Consider the following 22210-nt stretch of genomic DNA (forward strand, 5'->3'; position numbering starts at 1 on the left):
TTCTTTACTCTATTTTGCATTCTACTACGATATTTTTCTTTTAGTGACATTAGTGACCATTCAATGAATAATTTATTTTATTTTTACTTTTGATAACTAATAGTTACAGTATCTACTTTTATTTCGATGACTTAATATTTTAGGTCTCCTTTAATGTTATTACCAAGCCACAATACCATGTCTTCATTATTTATTTACCTAAATTCCAAGGCATACTGCATGCTAAAACTATGGCTACTTTGATCACATCTTGTTTATTGTAAATTAAATTAAACATACACCAATATTAATAATCCATAATTAATTGGATGCATAACGCGTGTTCGTTTTGATTCCAACATTTAAATGCGCTAAAAAACAAGAAAGTTATTCCGAGCCGAGTGTACACGAACATGGCCGAGGACTGTGGAGCGAAAGTGATTATTTTGGACTAGTCGCTCATTTTCAAGACGTGATTCCAAACGGGCGCGTCACTCGGCCGCAGTGCAGTGCACAGCTGAGAAGGCAGGTTGTGGGAAGGTTGGGGAAGAAGTGTACGAGAAAACGTAGGGTTTTCCTGACGATTCCGGAGAAGGTGCGAGCAACCACGGTTCAAGCATGGATCCCGAGGCATTCCTGGACCTGGCCAACCAGGTTGTCAAGCTGAAAATGTTTCCGTATTTTGATATTGCTCACTGCGTCTTGTGTGCACTTCACGTCAGAGAAGATCTAGGACCTGGTAAGTAGCAGGATCAGTGGCGTAGCCAGGATTTGTGTATGGGGGGTGTTAAGAAGCATGCCCCCCCCCCCCTACATATTAAAGCGGGGGGTCTGGGGGTCCTCCCCCGGGAAAATTTGGATTTTAAGGTGTAAAATAGTGCTATTTTAGCAGTTTTCGGTACTTAAATTTAAATATTGTAATGGTAAAAATTTTATTAATTTTTAATATGAAATTTTTTTGAGTGATGAATAAGAAATTAATTAAAGATTTGGTGCTAAGGGGGGGGGGGTAGAACCCCTAACCCCCCCCCCCCCCCTGGCTACGCCACTCAGCAGGATAACTGCTGCGCTGGGCAGTTAACATCAACTACATCACTCATTAAACGTAAATATTACATTATGTCACAATATTTAAAATTTATACTAATTATACATTTCCACATAAAATAATATTTTTCTTTACCTTATAAGTATATTTGTGTACCAAGTTTTTTACAATCTATGTTTACAAACGATTTTTGCCACTTAAATTTAGTAATAACTCACAATAGCTAAACTTAAAACAGAGGGTATGCTTATAGTTGTTTTGGTGTTCGTAATTTTACATATTACGATATGCCGAAAGACTTTTTTTTACAGTATTTTGTTTAAGGCATTTTGGCACGATTATTTCGTGCAACAGACTGCGGTCCGGGACATGCAGGTTGGGCGACTTGCGACTCGGTCTCGAGATATTTTTATTCCTTTCCCCAGGGAGGAATCTAAATCAGTCACGCACGGAGGGGGAATGTTGCGTCGGCTAAACATGTTCTTTTTCTCTGCGTGAGGTGGTGATAGAACTGACAATGCTTAGGCTTTCTGCAGTCGCTTGTTAAAAATACGTTCCGTCTATGGATTTAATTTGAGGCTTCGACGCTGTTGTTTAAATTTTTCCTTTTACGCTCGGTTCATACCTTAATAATAATAATAATAATAATAATAATAATAATAATAATAATAATAATAGCTTTGTGGTGCAGTAACTTCTGAAAGAACTTGAGCCAAAGGGACACAGTTGAAAGGATAAACAAAGCTAGTCCACGCGTTACAAATAGTAGACAAGGAGACTGAGAGTGATTGACAAAAAAAAAAAAAGATCGTCTCCAGCGTTTGAGCATTTATCTTCGATCCTGATTCATCATTCGTAAAGAATTATCCTGACTATTTAAATAATTAAATTGTTTAAAGAAAAAAAAATATATATATATGTAATGAAACTTGTAGTTTCTGATTCGTTCATTAAATTATTGTTAAAAGATGGTGAAAATAATAATTTCGAGAAGTTGGCCGTAACTTCAGTACATAAGTTACTGTGGGAATGTTCTTCAATTTCAAAATTTATGCAACTATGATTAAATCTGAACTGAAGATAAGTTATATTCGAATCCCAGCTTCCTTCATCCACCTCGGTTAAAAATTTCACAGTTGGCTGCGCGGGCGCGCAGTGCGGCCGGCGCGGCGTGCCTTTGTTGACGGAACGGCGCGGCTTTCACTTCGTGGTCGCTCGTTGCTGGCGTTACTTCCGTGGCCAAGAGGAATCAATGACGGCAAATTCGGTTCAGGCGTTTCAGGATAAAATAGCATGCGAAGTTTGTATGTCACGAACGCTATATCAGTGACGAGCATAACAGTCACTCGCACGGACTATCCAGGCTAATAAGACGAAAATATGTTTACGACTTTTTTTTTTCTTTCCTTAAGTAAAATTTAAAGTTGACGGAAAGTATAATTTCGCTCCAGTAATAAATTCAGGGTGGCTAACATTTTGTAATAGATTACCAAAAAAAAAAAAAAAAATCGTATTTTGTCTTGGTCTGGACGGAACACCTATACTACGCTAGTAGTGTCTTTCTACACTAATCCATGTTGATTTTTAATTTTCTTGTTATTCCATTTGGTGAATATCTTATGAAATTATTTGTCACAGAACAATAATGTAAGAGAGGTGTCGTGATAAAATTGACAGAAGTAGCTCTAGAATAAATTAATGTAATAAAAATTAAATCAACATAGCCTGTGAGACAGGGCCTTGATCGCCCCGCCTACCCGGTATGCAGAGCTTCAAGAAAAATCACGCGATTTGAAAACTTCTCGAGATATGCGAGTGGGGCCTTTTTAATAAAAGCATGTAAGAATTCGCTGAGAGCGGATAAGTAGTTTGGTTTTTGGATTAAGTTTTTAAATGGTACTTTAGGAGAGTTAAAATGGCTAAAACGCGTGTTTTCAGAGTAATTTTTAGGAATGAAACAACCGGTAAAAATTATTGAAAGCACTTAAGGGGCTTGCATTACAGCTTTAATTTTTCGCCATATAAAATTATGGTTACCGCTCGAATATCATAGTTGTAGTATGCAAGACGAGACGACTGCACGCCAGTTCTGAGCCATGCTCTTAGGGGAGATACCGCACTAGAAGCACCTGCGAGCGTCGCTCTTATCATATAGTTTCATTATCACACATATACCTACCCCTGACTAGCATCTTGCGAGCAGTGCGTTTGTTTACTTTTCAGGCAATGACAATTATCGTCTAATGCTAATGCAGTCATTTCGCGAAAATGGCATGCCTAAAAATATCCTGACAAAACTTCTTTTTTTTTTTAAATTAGTTTAGCTGTAGGCTTATTAATTAATTGTTTTGCACTAAAAATGATTCAGCTTTTTGTTATAAAATTTCACTTGTAAAAAAAGGATGGCCCCTCCCTGTCTACTTCATTACTGAAGAGTAATATTTTCACCATATTTACACAGGAATAAGATTTCAGATCTATAAGAAACATTATTGGCCGATTTGTTGCTTAGCGGCAAGTTAAGTTTCAGATATTTGTTTTTAACAATAGTGTTTTGAAATGAGACTTAAAGGGCACCTACTCACTTAATAATCATTTCGTTTTCCCGTAAGGAATCACCTGCCAGACGTTGACTTTTTTTTTAATAACCTATATATGGTAGCCTACAGTCAGAGTCGCATAGGATATATCCCGTCCCTCCACCCTCCCACACGGGACCAAAAAAATACCCCAAAATACTCCCAACTTTACATGGGAATAATTTTAAATCAGACAGCGGCAAAGTGGTTCAATTCGTCATCCCTCCCCCCTCTTCTCTCTCTCTCTCTCTCTCTCTCTCTCTCTACCCGAGATGAAATTCTGCTAACGCTGCTGCCTACAGACTACACTAACTCGCGTCGGAATCCTTATATTTGTCTCGTTGATTGGCATAAAATTACAAGAACCCATATTTTCGCGCATTACGCCAAGGGTAATTTTTTTTTGTGTTAGGGGGAGGAGGTAGAGGCAACTCACGAAGAAAATTAACTGATCGTAAATTTTGAAATGTTACACACATTCATGCCTTACCCGGGATTCGAATCCATTACTTCTCGCACCGGAGTTGAGTGGCGCTTCAACCAATGTTTTTTGTCGTAGCTGATCTAACAAACAAGCTATGTAGAAACGGTGTGTGTGAGGGATTTACAACCATGCAGGATAATTCAGCATGCATCATGTGCTTTATTTGAGGATTAGGCAGCCGTGTAGTAATTTTTTTTTCCTCGAAGGAGTGAATACATATTATCTAGACATATTATCTACGTACCTACATAAATTTAATTAATATCTGTTGCACCTTCTACACGTGATTAACAGGCCATCCTAATGTATTCTGAAATACGAGGCAGGTATATTCTAATTGTTAGAATTCCCGCCTAGCTCTGCAGTAATTATCATTTGGACAGACACCAGGAAGCGCTAAGAGTGACTCCGGCACGCGCATCAAGTGACCGGTCGCCTTTAAGCGCGAGGCAGCGAGCGGGCAGTCGTGAAGTGTGTACACACGAGCCTGGCGATGCAAATAACTTTGATAGTTGGACTTGGAGAGATTATACGTTCTTCGAGTAATTTGCAATGGGGAAGATCGACTAAAAGATAATTTCAAGAACATACACAATTGCTGGTTTTAACTAGTGGTCATAGAAGAAACTTCAAGAATTGACAACAAAGATAAATACATGAACACACGAAAATAAAGCCAACATAAGCTTATGTCCAATGTTACATGCCTAGATAGACTGTTTATATAATTCCGCGGAAGCAATTTAGTCACAAAAAAAAAGACAGCACAAAATATTGGGTTGACAACGACGAGATAGTTGCAAAAAAAAACAGCAAAACAAAGAGAAAACAACTGTGGACAACAATGCGACGACAGCACGGGTGAACAAGTAGGCTTTCTCTAGCAAAACAGTTGCGACGTTTTGGGAACTGACACCTGCTTCCGTTTGCATGAGACGACGTAGCAAAGTTCAGTGCACACGTCGTGGGTGATTTCGAAAGTGTTCAGTTGGAAGATTTTTGACATAAAACACTTTACCACGTAGAAGGGCTTCCAATAAATTTTTACCAAATGTGAAAAAAAAAAAAAAAAAATGTAAGTAGGCATTCCAAGCGCGGCTCTCGAGACCATATTTTATTTATTTCATTTGATAAGATATGTTAAATACTTAAACTCATGTGTTAAGTTTCCCTTATTTAAATTCATATGAAAGTTTTAGAGTTCAGTATTAAAGGTCATAAATTTGTAAATATTCCAAGCCTATCTCTGACTTATTTAATGTAATGTTTTGCGACTGCATCCTTTCTTTGTTTGCACGATAGCCCCTGGATGCGCCCCTGAGGCATCCTGCGAGGTCTGAGCGAAAACTGATCGGCGGTGTCCCTGCCGTGCCCAACCACTCGCGTTGTGAGGACGGTCCCCGGCGGTGGTGTCCTCGAGATCGATACACCCGCCCCCCCTCCCCGGCCGCAGCGGTGGGTCCTCGCTGTCGCTCGATATTGGCCGCCCTCTCCCCGCACCCTGGCCATCCGTGTTCGTCACGTGGTCCGCGCACGTGTGGTTCCCGTGACCATGACGACGCTGATTTCTCTGCTCGCAGCGCTCATCTATCTGCTGCCGCCGCCACGGCAGGCTGCAAAACCATTCTGGGAGGGAGAGAATAAAGAGAAACAGAGAGTAAAAGAGAAAGCGAGAGCAAAAAAAGGGAGAAAAATAGCGAAAAAAAAAGAAACATAGGTAGAAAGAGGAATAGACTGAAAGTGAGAAAAAGATCGAGCAAGAGAGAGCGAAATAGAACTTTGACAAATATTTTGAGAAAAACAATTTTACATGTTACATGAAACAAGGTTTTCCTTCAAGTTAGTTTACCCAGGGCTTCATAGTTAAAATATACCTACCATGGAATTAAACAGAATACATTTTAGACTGTGCATATTCTCTAACCATTTAAAAGCTTTTAAAATGTGTAACTTTAATAAACTCGCACCGACAATGCCTTGAAAACTGCTGTCCAAATTCGTGTGGCCCCATATAAATATCAAATAACGTCATAATATATGGCAGCTGATCTTGTTAGAGAGGAATCATGTGGCGCCACATCAGGGGTTCATATTGTTGCGATATGGGATTCATAAAGGATAGTCCAATTAAAGATTTTATCACACACACAGTTTTATTTATTGACACTTTTTACATTACTAATAAATAATCTAAAAATGCCAATTAATCAATTGTACTTAAAAATGTTGCTTCCTCAGTCACTCGTTTCTTACAATCCACACCGCACACCTCGCTGGGCCGCACCTCTGGCGCAACTCTCGCCGCAGCGCCCCTCGTGGATCTCAGCCGTGGGACTCCGTCGCCGCACTCCGCCGCCGCCGCCGCCGACGCACTTGCCTTCGCCGAGACTCCGCTCGACGCTTCGCTCGGAACTTCGCTCGGGACTCCGCTGCGCCCTCGACACTATCGCCCAGAATATTCGCCGTGGGAAAGCTCCCGACTCCACTCACTCACTCACTCACTCCCTGCCCTGGAACCTTCGTCCAAGGACTTCGCCACTCTGCCGCACCCGCGGCACTATCGCCCCGGAAGCTCCGCCGCGTGAAGGCTCCCCCATGAACTCTCTCTCTGAACTCCACTGAACTCTCTGGCCGGCGTCCCGGGCATATATATATAGGCCCAGACACCTTCCAGAACTCCCGGCGCGGCTGGGGCCAGTCGCGTCATTCCATGCTGTCCCGACGAGAGAAATCTCTTGAAATACGTGTCGGCGGCTCGCCTAAGTCCGCAGCTGTCAGGTGTCAGTTACGTGTCAAAGGCAGGGCGCCGCGCGGGGAGGGGTGGGAAGGAGGGGGAAAGCGACAATCCTTGTTATCTTCCAGGCGCGCGCGGCGCATATCATGTTGCGGCAACCGCCAGCCAGCTCTGCACCTGCACGTGTCCCGGCCTTGCTCACGTTCGTAACAATATCATTAAAATCGCTGAGCCATAACATTAGTATATAAATGTATGTCTGAGTTGGGAGTGTGAATTGGGGTCCGCCATCTTGTAGTATGATATCACGATGACCTTGACTTTGATGCCGGTCGTCATATTTTGGTTCCCGCCATCTTGTATTATTACATCACGGCCACCATCTTGGAATCTAGAACTTTCCGCCGTCTTGAATCACGACTTCACGCCTGCCATCTTGGACTCGAGTGCCCTACTTCCGAATGCTGCACTTTTCGTTATAGTGAAATCGTGACCTTGACCCCGGCCATCATCTTGGATTCCATTATTTTAAACTCCGCCATATTGATTATATAGAACCTCCCGCCATTTTGTTTTCTATCACCATTTTTTTCCAAAGTATAATAGTTTGCACTTTTACTCAATATGTTACCTCGTTAATACTTCCTCCATCCCATAAATTCAGAACTAATAATGCTGTAAAATTATAATTTTTTATTTAAGTCATTATGTTAAAAAAATATATATGTTTTCTTTATATTTAAAACTTAGTCTTTTATGTTGGCATTTTACAACCGCACAAATATTTTAGTGGTCCTATCCCGCCTATTCAGCATAGCGTGACACTGGCCTTCTCTGTCGGGAGTATAGTCCCTCGCCAGCCACCTCTGTGTGATTCCAGGCTGATCATTGCCTCTGAAACTTGTGCAGACAAGAAGGGTCATTTTAATGGGTCATATTTTAAATAAAATACCATCAGATATCCATACATTTGGAATGCGAAAAATTTGATGTGCAATAATATGGTGTCATCTATAATGTTGATGGAGATGAATAAATATTATTAAAAGTTTTTTTTAATAAGTTGATGTAGAATAAAACACTATCCCCGAAAATATGGTAATACAAAATAATTCCGAAAACTGATTTAAGAAGGCGGATGTTACTCTTAAAAATTAAACTAGCCGTTCGTTGCTTACATACCTGTATAAAGACATCATTTTCCACGAGGAATCATCTCCCAAATTATTTCGGGTTAGTTTCCAAGCAACCTGTAGGATTTAGCCCTACGATAAAGTGTAACATTAAACACATCTTGATTGTTTACTAACGTAAAGCTGCAGCATTACGGTTGTGTACTTAATTTATTTACACATGTTTTAAAAATAGTCTAAAATCTTTGATTTTGAGTACTAACATGTTCCGAATTTTTTTTTTATTCAATGATTGTGAGAACTTCATACTAGTTGACTTTATTTATTTAAATATCTGACAGTTTTGAAGCATATGCGATATGGCGAATTTGGTCCTTTTGGAAGTTACAGAATTGGTTGTCCTTAAATATTATTTTAGAAATTTAAATTTATTTTATCTTTTCTCTTAGTACCCAGAGATGTTTTCAACAAAATGGTTGATATTTTACCTGGCTTTAAGTTGAGCGGCACAGCTTACAAGTCGTGTAGTGACCGGTGGTTCCAAAACAGCCTGACCACGATAAACACAATACGAGTTGATACAGTAGGTCCTATGGCGCGCACCCCATATTGATAAACTTCAACACAGGAAGTGGTGGCTTTTCCGCTTAACTTATCGAACATTATAAACACGGGACGGTAAACAGCCGGCCTACAGTTTAAATATACCACACGTAAGATAAGTCGAAGAGACACCTTCCACCTTCTGTTCATGTGACTAAACCTAGAACTACGACTTTTCAACCCATAACTGTGGCACCGACCGCGTATGTGGATTATTGGTCATTGTTGATGTCGGTTTTGTAAATATTATTAGCTACGAAGTAATTCGAAGATTCGCACGATCGGGGCTATCGCAAGCCGAATACAGGAAGTACCAACCAAGTAATACCTTCTGCCCCGGCTTCTAACGAAACTCCTTACATTCCTGACCCGCCATAGCAAGTTCCCGCATTTCCCCTTCCAGTTGACTTTATTTGGGCCTAACGTCGGTAACAACACATAACATGGTCTACAGTAGATAGTAAGGAGCCATCCAAGCATTTTCCTAACGTGTTTTCAGGAAACATTGCAACAAATAACCAGGAATGACTCTTTGACACGACGTTCCTTTTCATAAATTTCTTTTGTTTTAAAATACCCAACCGCATTCCTGTTTGCGTAATATATGTTTTTTTAATAAGTGACCTATGCGTTCTGGTTTTTACCTACTTAGTGTTAGATAAAAGTATATCCAGATGTATTCACCTAGCTATTTTATTGATTACTAGATTAAAACCCGCCGTTTTGCTAAAATCTTACCATTGAAAGAAAAGTATGTGATTAATTACAAACATTTTTACTAAATAAAAAAAAACAATAAATTCGTCAGGCGCATAGATTTATTTAGTAACAAAGCCGTTTAAGAATTATATTTTTAAAAGTAGATGTGCGTAAGAATTTTTAATTTTTAGAATAAATAAAGTATCTGGTTTTAAAACTTCTGTTTTTGACTGTCGTGTATATATTTTGCCTTTATAAAACCACGCTTAGCTGCTTTTCATTTCAAGAGTTAGACCATTAAAAAATATATTAAACACGCGCCTATTTCATTTTAACTACGTGTATGCCATCGTTTACACTATTCTTTCATTTACTATGGTTAAAGCTATGCTTAGAATAATTAAATAATTTAACTTTATTACAAATACATTCCATTATTTATTTATTCCATTATTTGATACACTCTCATTTTTATTTGAAATAAAGATTACAGGTATCCAATTTATTATCCAACGTATAAGTTGATTCTTAGTTTGCTTAGTATAACTTAAATAAAATGTCCAAATTTTTTACCCTTCTCCTCTTTTCCCACACGGATGCCCATGTAAAAATTCAGTACTATGGCAATATTGTAATATCCATTAGCAAAACTCAAACCAATCTCGTCCCATTTTTCTTTTTATTGCAAATATGAATTACAAAATAATTAAAACAAACTTATATTAATAGTAAGTTTAAAATTATCTTTCCAATACGGATTGAATGTATTTCAAAACATTTTTATTTTTTAAATAATATTAACCCCTGTTACAACTTAAGAGATGATATTTCGGAGAACGTTAAATAAAACAGGGTAGCTGAAGGTATGTTAATTTATCATTTACAATATCTTAAATGAAGTTAGATTTGATCAGAATATATTATTTTTTTAATGTTAAAACAATATTTTCAAAATATCTCCTTTTAAAAGGTAGAACTTCTGAAAATTGCAAAAAGGAGTCTGCAGATTAGGCATGTTTATACCACATACCACATAACTTATTATATGTATCCTGCTTGACTCGCTTTAGGATACGACTTTGATGATATAAAAAAAATAAACGCCTTTTCACTCCTGTCCTTTTGTTGTCCAATATGGAAAAAAAATGGTAAGGGTTAAAACTTGATGTTAAATAATAATTATTTAAGTATTTTTAAATATCTTTAAATCATCAATTCCTCACCTTTGTCTTAATTTTCTTGTATATATGATTTATTACTATAAAAACTAACCTGTCCCCGTTTCACAGATTTTAGCGTCGAATATCGAAAAATGGTAAAAGTACTTTTCCTAATTAATTATTTACTTTATTTAAGCTAAGATTCTTACATCCAACTTTGTTTGATATAAATATATGATTTTTTTATGATAAAACAAAACTTATTCCATTTTCACACTCTTAAAAGACGAAATCCCGAAAACTTAAAAACTACAATTTCTAATCAATACTCGCCAGTGATGTGTAACATCTAACCTTGGTAACGAGCAAATTCATGTGTTTTCAAGTTGCAAATACACAGACATAATACTAAACTCGGACACGAAACATAAATAGTGTTTTCAGCTACATGTCTTGGCGCGAATCATACCTACTTAGTTTCCGGACCTGCCGTTATAATGCGTTGCCGGAGTAGCTGCGTCACTATTGAATAATTCAATTTGCAGTGTGAAAAGTTAAACTATATAATGAAACAGCCACAATAAAAACTAAAAAGGTTTTTAAAAAAATACCAATCCCCGGTTTTGAATCTTGATTTTATACATGGAATTTTATTAAATTACTGCAAATCTTGTTAAAATTCACTAAACAGTTTATAAAGTTTCCCTTTGTCTTTGTGAACTTCTGTTCGCGTCATCCGCCACAGATGACAGCGCCGTGGTTACACATTTCCGTTCCATTCATGAAATTACTGCTACCAAATGCCGCATACCAAGAGATAAGATATTACACATCGTGAAGAATTTTTGTGTCCAAAAAACTTATGTAATTAAAAAAGGGGTTTGACAGTTACATTATCATTCTCAACATGCATCACTGCCTCGGTGTTTTGTGATTCCGTGTGTTGTAACAACTCACCTTACATCACTCAAAATAATATTCTGCCTTCACCGAGATCTCGCTTTTTTTTTTTTTTTTTTCATAATATAATCATTGCATACCACTCCAGATGATAAATGCGATTGCACAATATTGAACGTGCTGGCAATAGTAAGTCGCAGTCTCTGGTTCTAACAATGAGGTTGGGGAAAGAGCTGAAATATTTATGTTCCCACAGCACCAGAGATAAAATGACGTCTGGATGTCACGAAGTCACGCGGCACGATGAACAATACGGCCAGAGGAAGCAAGTCCTGCGCCAGCTATGCGCTGCATCCGTTACTGCAGTTTTCGCAACACATTCCTCCCAGGGTCTCCACGTTGCAAAAAATATCTCGTACCAACTCTGGCAGGAAAAAAGGCATTGAATCTGAAGAAATTGAAATTTTCTATTGTTTTTCACTTTTTGGACAATTTTGCGATATCGATACGCTCTTGTAAATGAACTCGTAATGTAAAGCCTTTAAACTAAGTAAACATGACGTATTTAATGAAAAAGCTATATAAATCTACATAAGTGATCTGCATACGACCTACTGTTTCTGTTATTTTTTTCAATTGTGAATCCAGCCTTAGTGAGGCGGGTAAGTGAGCATGGTATCGCCTCTAAGCATAAGGCTGTGAACTGTCGCTCAGTCTTGTCGTCGTCCATAGAACTGTGAAATTTGAGCGGTGACCATAACATTATAAATTACTCCGAAAGCACGCGTTTTAGCCATTTATAAACTCTTCTAAAAATAAGATTTAAAAACTTAATCCGAATTAAAAATTACTTTTCAGCCCTCAGCGAATTCTTAAATGCTTTTCGTAAACAGACCCCACTCGGATATCTTGAGTAGTTCTGAAATCGCGTTGTTTTTCCTGAAGATCTACGCACCGTATATGTGCGCCCGGGCAGACGTAAACGGAGACGGACCTCACGGAACATTTTACTATCGTGTCTGATTACGTGATCCGGCTTTGCTTTCGTGTCATTTTAGAACGAGCCTTATGACATCAGTGTTGGCGTGACGACCAGAAACGTACGCAGAATTTCATTTCGGAGGGGGATAGAACCACTTAGCTTGCTGTTAGCTTTCAAATTCTTTTCTTTTGTTGGCGGGAATGATTTATTTTTTAAGATGTCGGTAAAGCAGGTGTGTGTGTGTGTGGGGGGGGGGGGGGGGTTCTATATATATTCCCCCTTCCTCCCTACGTACGACCCTAGATACATCAAATTTTATTTCATTCATTCGTCTGGAACCACAGGCCTGGCTACAGTTCTGGTAAATGGGTGATCCTATTCTTTGGATCCAGATACCATCCCCTGTTTTATATATACATATATACATATATATATATATATATATATATATATATATACACATATATACATATATATATATATATATATATATATATATACATACACACACACACATTTATCATGGATGGTTCCTTCAAGAACACCGAAGTTAATCTTTCTTTTAGTGCAATGTAACTATAAAAAAAAATTAAAAATTATCACTATATTAAACTATTTTGGCTTTTGAGGTTGAGGTGGTAGATTGTACCGCATTGCAGCAAGGAATCACTATGGTTGAGAAATCAACTGCATATCAGTACTGTAGTATATTCAATTTAATTACATTCAGTTCAATATACAAAGATAGAATATTCATGGTAGACATAAACACCATCATTTTATTGTCACAATGGTGCGGATTGCCTTTGAAATTGGCCTCCAGTGATTAACAAATTAGTTAAAGGATGTCTGTAGGGGGTTTGTAAACCGCCTGTAGGACCTGGCGGGTGGTCCTGGTCAAGCCCAAAACTGAATGCAACACATGTCGCAGGTGCTCACGCCTTCTCCCGGAAACACCCGCTGTCATGCTGGCTGTCTACAATGCTGGTGGTGTTCGCGGGCGGGATGGTGTGCAACGGACTGCTTGGGGAGCCGATGCTGGCACCGCTCAAGAACACGCCTCAACTCCTGGTGGCAACCGTGGTCTGGTGAGGAGTCACGCCCTCACCATCTACTCTCTACCGACCACACTCACCGTTTTGGAATATAAGTGTATAAGAAATCTGTTGTCGTACCACGTGTGCAAGAGTGAAATGTGTTTGCTTAGTGATTAGAGCTTATGGCTGGTGGGCATAAGCCATCGGGTTAGATTACCCGCCAAGCTGAGAATTTTTCACTTGTGGAAAATTTCCTTTCTGGGCTCAGGATTATATATATATTATGTTTCTTCACCTCAATACTGCAGAAGGCACTAGGGAACTATCGCAGAATCATCCCGCCTTGTACAACTCAGTAATGCCGTGGTAATCTCCTCATGGCTCATGGTGACTCAGCATCATCATGATCATCATTATCCTCCTCCTCCTCCTCCTCCTCCTCCTCCTCCCCCTCCCCCTCCAAGGACCATCAAGAAGTGGGGGGGGGGGGGGGGGCAGTGGCAAATCTCCGGGTCCCAGTTGAGTGTCAAGAATTTTTTTTTTGAATACTTGCATTTGCCCTTATAGAAAGAAAAATACAAGTATATTGCTAATTTAATACATTGTAAACCTTATAAGTAATGTAGTACACACAGATAACATTTACACATTTACAGTTATTACAGTAATATTTACTGTCTTTAGATTATTTTTTTTAAAACATGGATTTTGAAAAATTGTACAGTACAATAATAGGGAGGGGGCACGACAAAATTCTTTGCACCCGGCCCGTGGTTTCTCTCCATGGCCCTGTCATCCTCCACCATCAATCAGTCAATCACCATCATCCATCCCAATCATACATAATCGTCAATCATAACTATATGCCATGAATAACATACATCAGAGCAAATGTGTGACATTGGCATTCAAACATATCCTTGAAGCTTGCATTATATGATCTTTTTATCTGGCATGATGCAGGTATGTGACTTGTCTTCTAGATGGGAATTATACTGTCAGACTGAAAATTTTGGAAACAAAGTTTCTGGTTAACGTCATCCGTGGACATACATTTAATCAGAAATATATACTGACATATACATGCAATCAAACTTGATATTTATTTTACAAATGTTTTTATCTAGTCAAAAATATGTTTTTCTTTAAATATCTTTGGTGCTAAAAAAAAGGTACACACTTAGTATTATTTAAATTTTCCTTCTAATGTATAGGGTGTACATTACCTATTTTTATTGTTTATGTAAAAAAAAAATAATGAAAGAATCACTGCTAACCCTTTACACAAAACTATGCATTATTTTGCAGTAATTTAATAAGTTTGAAGTCACTAAATTTCATTGCAAATGTAGTTAAATAATTTTACATAGTTAATTCATTGACTTTAATAGAATCACTTAAAACTTAAATATACTTTATTCAAATTATTTCATACTATGTTAACAAGTTGTAACAATTACGGCCCCAGACACACCTACAACAGTCCGGAAAAAATGCAAATATGTTCAACATGCTAAAAAATACCTTTTGGATTTACTTTTTAAATACCTATACATGAGGTTTTTATGTAGGCATCATATTGTGCTGATAGTTTTCTCACTTATTCTTATTTTTAACTATAAAATGGTTAAGTTTATAAATTAAAGAGTTTTAGAGAATGTTATTTTAAGCACTAGCAACTATTCTGAATCTTTACTTGTGTATTTATAATTTTTTCTAGGTATGTCGTCTTTTATACCCCGTTTGACATTGGATATAAAACTGCAAAATTTTTGCCTATAAAACTTGTTTGTGCTGCCATGAAGGAAGTCTACAGGTATGAATTTGCCACATATAATTTTTCGCAGGGCCTGTGTTTTTATCAATAAAAATGTAGAATATCAGTCAAAAGGTTAGCTTAAATTGATTATGAAATTTTTAGAAAAATTAATATTTAAATTAGACATCTTACTAATTTATAATTGAAAGTCAAAATGTTCAGCTGTGGCAAGTTGATTATAAATTCCAATGATGATTGCCATTATAGATTCGTCACTGAGTGTAAGCTTGTTGCCTCTTACAGTATTTACACTTTGTTTGCAGGTGTAAAAAAGTGTACGATGGAGTTTCACATGCAGCAAAGCTTTATCCAAATGCATATGTCATCATGATCATAATAGGAACTCTCAAAGGTTTGTATGCCACAACACTTCATTATATCATTTTTTGTCCATCTTTTAAAAAATTGTAGAACATTATGGAAAATATATAACAGAGTAAAATATATATATTCACATTGTCCCGGGCTGCGCCCTTCTGAGCCTTCTCCCCCCTTACAAGCTGCGAGCCCATTCTTTCCACCACCACCCTCTACGACCCCGGGGTTTAACCGCCCGCCGAAGTGTGTGTGTGCGTGTGTGTGTGTGTCGGCCCGCGCCCACCGTTGTGACGTCAGTGCTCCGCTCCCGAGAGTTGCCGAGCGAGGACGGTCAGTGAGTCGCGAGCGCTGCGAGAGGAAGGAGCTTCATGCACCTGTCATCGTTTTTCGGAGGTTTTTAGTGATACAGGGGGAAACGGGCCTCGCCACACAAGGGCTACGTCACGGCCCTGAGAACAGAGTAGCCGGGTCCACATGCCCATTATACATGTGGTGGCGCCCTAGGATTCGACGAACACTTCAACCCTCTTTGCGGTAGCAAACCAGAACGCCCCACGTTGGGCATCTCAGTGGTGTTGGCATGGGCCGACGCACACACACACACACTTCGGCGGGCGGTTAAATGCCTGGGTCGTAGAGGGTGGTGGTGGAAGGCATGGGCTCGCAGCTTGTAAGGGGGGAGAAGGCTCAGAAGGGTGCAGCCCGGGACGATGTCAATATGCTTCAGATTAATTACCTACTGTGATTCTTCAGTTTAATATATATAAATTATTTTAAGTTTAGTTCTCTAAATGATGTGGAATTCATAGTAAATATTTTATGCCCAAATTTGCTTTACTAATGCCAAATAATAACTGTTATTCATAGACTTAGAGGCACATTTTTACAATCATAAATTATGAATGATTAAAAAAAAAAAAAATGTAATACTGATTTGTGACATCAATTAATTATGTCCAATTGTAACATATTCATTTTAAGATAAAAGACACAACAAAAATATTATGTTCTGTATCCTGTTTATAATGACCATAAAAATAATCTAAAGATGTTGCATAGAGGACAGCATATCATGTAGCTGTAAAAACTAGAACACAAATGATAAATACTCATGATGTCCCCAGGTAGGTCTGCTTTTAATTTCTCCAAGCTAAATTTGATTGTATAACTTGCAGATAAGTGACAAAAAAAGAAAGGTACACAAAGTCTTTCTTAGTCAGGTGTTGCACTGAGAAACATTTCAAAGCCCTAACAGATAAGATAATGCCACTGATCTACAATGCTACTGCCAACTGTAACATCACATGAGAATGTTTGCTGTTGCAGTTGTTTATTGAGACAAAAAATTTCAAACTTTTAACAAATTAGTCGGACAACTATATATAAAAACCACTTGTGACATAATTTTATCCAAAACTTCTTCTCATTTTCTTGTAAATAGTAAAAAAACAAAACCTGGAGGACAGATTGTCAAAGAGAAAAAATATTTCTTGCTCAGAATAAAAAGTAAAATTAAATGAAGTGTTGAAATAAAGCCACATGTAATGTCTAATAAGACGTAATTTGAGTTGCAGTTTTAACAAATACATACGTCACTTACACTGTCACAAACATGTAAATGTAGTTTCTTTGTTCATTTTTTTTTGAGGTGTTTGTTTTCTTTCAGGAAATGGTGCGGGTTTCACAAAACTATTTGAGCGACTCATCAGAGGTGTATGGACACCAACTGCAATGGAATTCATGCAGCCAAGCTTGTAAGTGTATGATGGTGCATAGATGTAGACATAATCAAATTTAAAATATTCCATCACTAAGAAATTGAATACAGTGAAAGCTCTTTAATAAGGGGTCGTCCATTAATCACGTGATGTTTTTTTAGCAAATTTTTAACCCCCCTCCCCCCTAGTGAATTGTGGTGAGGCTTCAGACTACCCCCCCCCCCCCCCCCCCCCAATAAATCACGTGTATTTTTTTGGTACAAAATATTTTTAAAAATTTCAGAATATTATCTTTAAATATAGGTATAATCTAATTTAATTCTGGAAAATTAAGCACAGTGATAAAAATGTCCAGACACACTACTTTAAGGTTGCAGGTTTATTCTCACTGGCATAAAAATAATAAAGGAAAGGCTTATATGTGATTTACGCATGTATTCGGCGCCAAAATCACTGTCTTACTGGCGACTGGCAAGCCAAGCCGGGTGGTTCATGTTGCGGTGGGTGGGGATATTGTTGCCTGGCTACAGCGAGTCAAGGTCACGCGTCACTTTTCGGTTTAGTAGAAATCGGGCGGGAAAAAAATACACGTGATATCTCTCTACACCCCCCCTCCCCCCTTGTGATATTTCGTGATTTTTCCCGACACCCCCCCCCCCTTTCGAGCCTCACGTGATTAATGGACGATCCCTAAGGCACCATTCAAGCCGCTTGCATTCAGATTTTATCAGGTGGATTATGGCATTTTTGGTTTGCTCATGGTTTATTATTACTGTCAGTATTACTGTACAGTGTTTCTTATTTTCCAGCAGGTCACATATCAAGAATACATTTCAGTAATGATTTTTTTTTTTTTCAAATTAATTTTTGTCTATAGGGCAGTTTATTGAAATTAGTTTCAATTAGTTAATATAAATTAATTTTTCTGGCCCTGATTTTGCCACAATAAGGGGTCCACCTAGACAGGGGAGTATCCTGGTTAGTGAGGCGGAATGATAAGTACGAATCTTGTGGGTGTTTCTAGTGCAGCTCAAGGCTGTGAACTATGGCGCAGCCTTCTTGTCGGGGGTTGGACAACTTTGAAATTTTAGCGGTAACCATAACATTAAATAGCGGAAAACTGAACATTAAGAGGTGTATTTTGAGGCCCTCGGGTGCTTTCAGGAATCTTTACCAGGTGTTTAATGTCTAAAAATTATTCTGAAAACACATTTTTTTAGCTCATTTGACTCTCCTAAAAACACAGTTTAAAAACTAAATACAGGAACAGAATTACCCATCCATCCTTAGCACATTTTAAACTGCTTTTTTTAAACAAACACCACTCTGATATCTTAAGTAGTTTTCCTATTGTGTGGTTTCTTCTGAAGCTCTGCACACTGTGTGTGTGCCCAGGTAGGCGGGGCCCTTAAAGACCTTTTACTGTACTAAATAAAAATGGCAGTGGTTAAATGAAAATCTAGCTTTGTGGCAAGTGAAAGTTTATACATTACTACAGAATTCCTACATAAATCTGATAGCATTTGTAATTAACTTAAATGATTGATTTTCAAAAGTAAATTATGACGGAAATTAAGTATTGGTGTCTTAGTATGTCTGCCAATAATTTGTATCTAGTTAGTAAGTTCAAAATAACACTGATTGTGATTTTAAGTGGTATGACTAATTTATGGAACTGAGTTCTTATGTTTGTAGCAGGTATCTGCAGAAGAATATGTAATGTAACTGTAGTATGCCTCTTGCTATAAATGTAACATACAATGCCTTTTTATAGTAGTAATGATATTTCTTTTTTCCAGCCCAACAAAGGCCTGCATTGTTGCTTCGATCATCTTCGTGCTGGACAAGAAAACGGATCTGATCTCTGCACCACATGCACTAGTATACTTTGGGATTGTCATCTTCTTTGTTTACTTCAAGGTTTGGAAAACATAACTAAAAAGTTGTTACAGTTAACATTTTATCACCAATACACAGTATGATTGATTCATGAAAGTTAGCATATGATACCTTTCTAAAGAGGAGAACTAAATATTAAAATATAGTATCTACAAAATAATTATTCAGATTTTTTTTAAAATTCAGATAATTTAAAATAATGTACATTATTACTAGAAGATATACTTCATAAAAATATACAAATAAATTACTAAAAAATAGAGTAACGTTAGAAGAAAACCTTTTCTTGGAAAAAGAAATATTCTTAAAATATTCTTGGCCATTTTATGAATATTTTCCTTCAAGATCAAAATTAATTTATTTTTGGCCTTAAAGATTTGGTGTATCAAACTTAAATGCCACAATTTGTTTTTCTTTCATACGTAATTTATTAATTGATTACCTAATACAGTTCTTAGAATTCACTTTAATTGTGTGCCTAGCTTCAAAAAATATTAATTAAAAAAAAATTTAAATCATAAAATTTGACAGGTCAGACCCCCAAGGTCACAGCACTTTTGTAAAATAACTGTGGTACCATTCCTGTGTGTTTCAGTTGTCATCTGTTTTGCTGGGAATACACGATCCATTCGTGCCATTTGAGAACCTCTTCTGTGCGCTGTTCCTGGGTGGAATCTGGGACTCGCTTGCCAAGCTGTTGGGCCGAGGCGGGAACAAGGATGAGAAAACAGACACTAAGAAAAAGGATTAAAAGTACGCCATTTTTATCATTTACTTATCTCATTAGTTGACCTAAAAAATGTTACTGCTAGTATAAAATATTTAAAAAATATTATTCATTGTTTAAAGATTACGTTACACTGATATAATCAGATATTTTTTAAAGGGACTAAAAATATTCATGAATATTAATTAGGTAAACATCTTAAAATACTTACGTGTGTTGAAGAGAGATTTAATATATGAACTTCGTGAGAGGTTTGGCAGTAAATCTGAACAGAAATGCCAATAGTGGTTTAGTGAGCTGGCAACTCAACCTATCATCAAAGCGCCAGGTTTTTTTTTTTGGTCAGACAGGTTTTCGACCACCACCATATCTCAGCTGACGGTACCTTGGGCCAGGAGGACCAACAATTTGTCCAGTGGAAAGTGTGTGGCGGACCTAACTGAGGTGCAGGGTTCACTCTTTACCTCCCACATATTCTTTCTGCTGTGTTGCTCCTTCTCCTTCTTGAGGCAGGCCAGAACAGCTTGCATCTGACTTGCATTGACACTACCTTGAGGAGCTCTCCTATCTGGGCACACGTACAGTGTGCAGAGCATCAGAAGAAACCATATGGTTTTAAAATTGCTCAAGATTTCCAAGTAGTGTCTGTTTATGAAAATCATTTAAGAATGCGCTGAGGGCAGCTGGGTAGTTGTGTTTCCATACTTAATTTTTAAACTATATTTTTAGGAGTGTGAAAAGGGCTAAAACATGTTTTCCGAATAAGTTTTAGACATGAAATGCTTAGTAAAAATTCACGAAAGCACCCACCTTTTATCTTAATTTCTCCATCATCTAACGTCACGGTTACTGCTCAAATTTAGTAGTTGTCCAAAGCACAGCAAGAAGACTGCGCGCCAGTTCAAAGTCCTTAAGTTGGAGGAGATACCGTGTCTAAAATATCAGCGAGAATCGCACTTATCTCCCCTCACTAACAGACATACACCCCTGACTAGGCAGGCCCCTTAACTCCCTTATTGGAAATAATTTTTTATAGGAACATGTTTAAATGTTAGGTTGGTTATGTATTTCTGTTTTAGGCTGTGAAGAAATTGAAAATAAGTTGTCAGGAAATAACTGGGCATGGTGAAAGTAGTGTTTTTCTGGACATGTCAAAAATTTTAGTCATTTGTAATCTTTTTCAATGTTTAAACTTTATTTGAGCAGATTTGTTCCTGTAATGTTTCACACTTTCAGTTAGCCATAAATAAAAGATAAAAAATACTGTGATAAAAGATTACATTCTACATGCCACATGAAGCATTGTTGTATGGTTGGTGTGCACTGTAAATGTTTTGCAGGCATTTCCATTTGAAATGAAAGTATTAATATAGGGACACAACCTACAGATGTTTGTGCTAGTGATAATAGATAAGTGTCAATGATGAACTGGCTTTTAATCATTGTTTTGGCATCAGTTCAAGGACTGGTTTGTATTCCAGACGATGCTATGAATGAAGTACTTCAATAAGTCAAAGATAAACTAAGGAACATTATTCTGCGATTGCTTCCTACTCACAAAAATAAATAAACTAAACAATGAGGAAATAACTATTATGTCCTTGGTTAAATTGTTTGTGCAATATTATCTGTTTATGTTATAATAATATATTTTGGTAAATATATTATAATTGTAGTGTATGTAATCACAATTTTTTTCCCCCCCAGGACGAGCTGGAGTCAGGGAAGAAAAAATATATACAAATGAACCAAAACAAACCTAGTCAAAGATCAACATCATACGAATAATTTATGCAAGTGACCAACATCAAATATCAATCAGATGTGAACTCACGGAAGGATTTTTTTTATAAAACTGCTGTGTTTATTATAGCAGACTTTATTGACGTTTTATGATCGTACATTTTTGTATATCCTATTTCAAGTTACCATTTCTATAGTGCAAAAGGAAAAGCAAGTGAAAAGAGAAATAGTTTTTAGCGGATTTCTTCAGTGCTGTTCCAAGATGAACCAAACTCTTGAGTGATAGTATATATACGTCCAAATTGTTTAAAGCATGCACGCTGTGAAATCAATGTTCCCAGGCTTAATTAAGTGGGTGCAATGGAGCTTGGCATTGATTTGACAGTGATGTCATGTTTAAGTTTTCTACAAATATTTATTGAATTTGCACACTGCAGAAGGGTAACCTTATATTTGAGTAAGTGCCTTGACCAAAGGCTAGAAATATTTGTGTTGGTTGTATGTATTGTGTGGTGGTGGTGTTTTAAGTGTGGAACCATTTTGAAACTCATCTTCTACATACCAAAGGCACTATTAAAGCGAGTATTCACCCCAACTTTCAAGTGGTTTTTCTCTTTTATTCCTCATCCTATTTTCAGTCATGGCTAA

The 22210-nt window shown here is 37.4% G+C and overlaps 1 protein-coding gene across 1 annotated transcript; it reads left to right on the plus strand.

Annotated features, from left to right (window-relative positions):
* The first annotated feature begins 359 nt into the window (after window positions 1-359).
* On the plus strand, window positions 360-22157 carry LOC134542212 (trimeric intracellular cation channel type 1B.1). Its single transcript, XM_063386288.1, has 8 exons — window positions 360-718; window positions 13233-13389; window positions 15059-15154; window positions 15421-15509; window positions 17142-17229; window positions 18993-19113; window positions 19688-19845; window positions 21527-22157. The coding sequence occupies exons 1-7, from the start codon at window positions 598-600 to the stop codon at window positions 19841-19843; spliced, it is 828 nt and encodes a 275-aa protein (XP_063242358.1). The 5' UTR covers window positions 360-597; the 3' UTR covers window positions 19844-19845; window positions 21527-22157.
* The last annotated feature ends 53 nt before the right edge of the window (window positions 22158-22210 follow it).

Source organism: Bacillus rossius (assembly GCF_032445375.1).
Source record: "Bacillus rossius redtenbacheri isolate Brsri chromosome 4 unlocalized genomic scaffold, Brsri_v3 Brsri_v3_scf4_2, whole genome shotgun sequence".
Classification (NCBI taxonomy): Eukaryota; Metazoa; Arthropoda; class Insecta; order Phasmatodea; family Bacillidae; genus Bacillus; species Bacillus rossius.

Coding starts and splice junctions, on each gene's coding strand:
- LOC134542212 (XM_063386288.1), top strand. CDS start 598: ATGGATCCCGAGGCATTCCTGGACCTGGCCAACCAGGTTGTCAAGCTG. Junction 15,155..15,420: donor GCCATGAAGGAAGTCTACAG/GTATGAATTTGC, acceptor CTTTGTTTGCAG/GTGTAAAAAAGTGTACGATG. Junction 17,230..18,992: donor GAATTCATGCAGCCAAGCTT/GTAAGTGTATGA, acceptor TCTTTTTTCCAG/CCCAACAAAGGCCTGCATTG.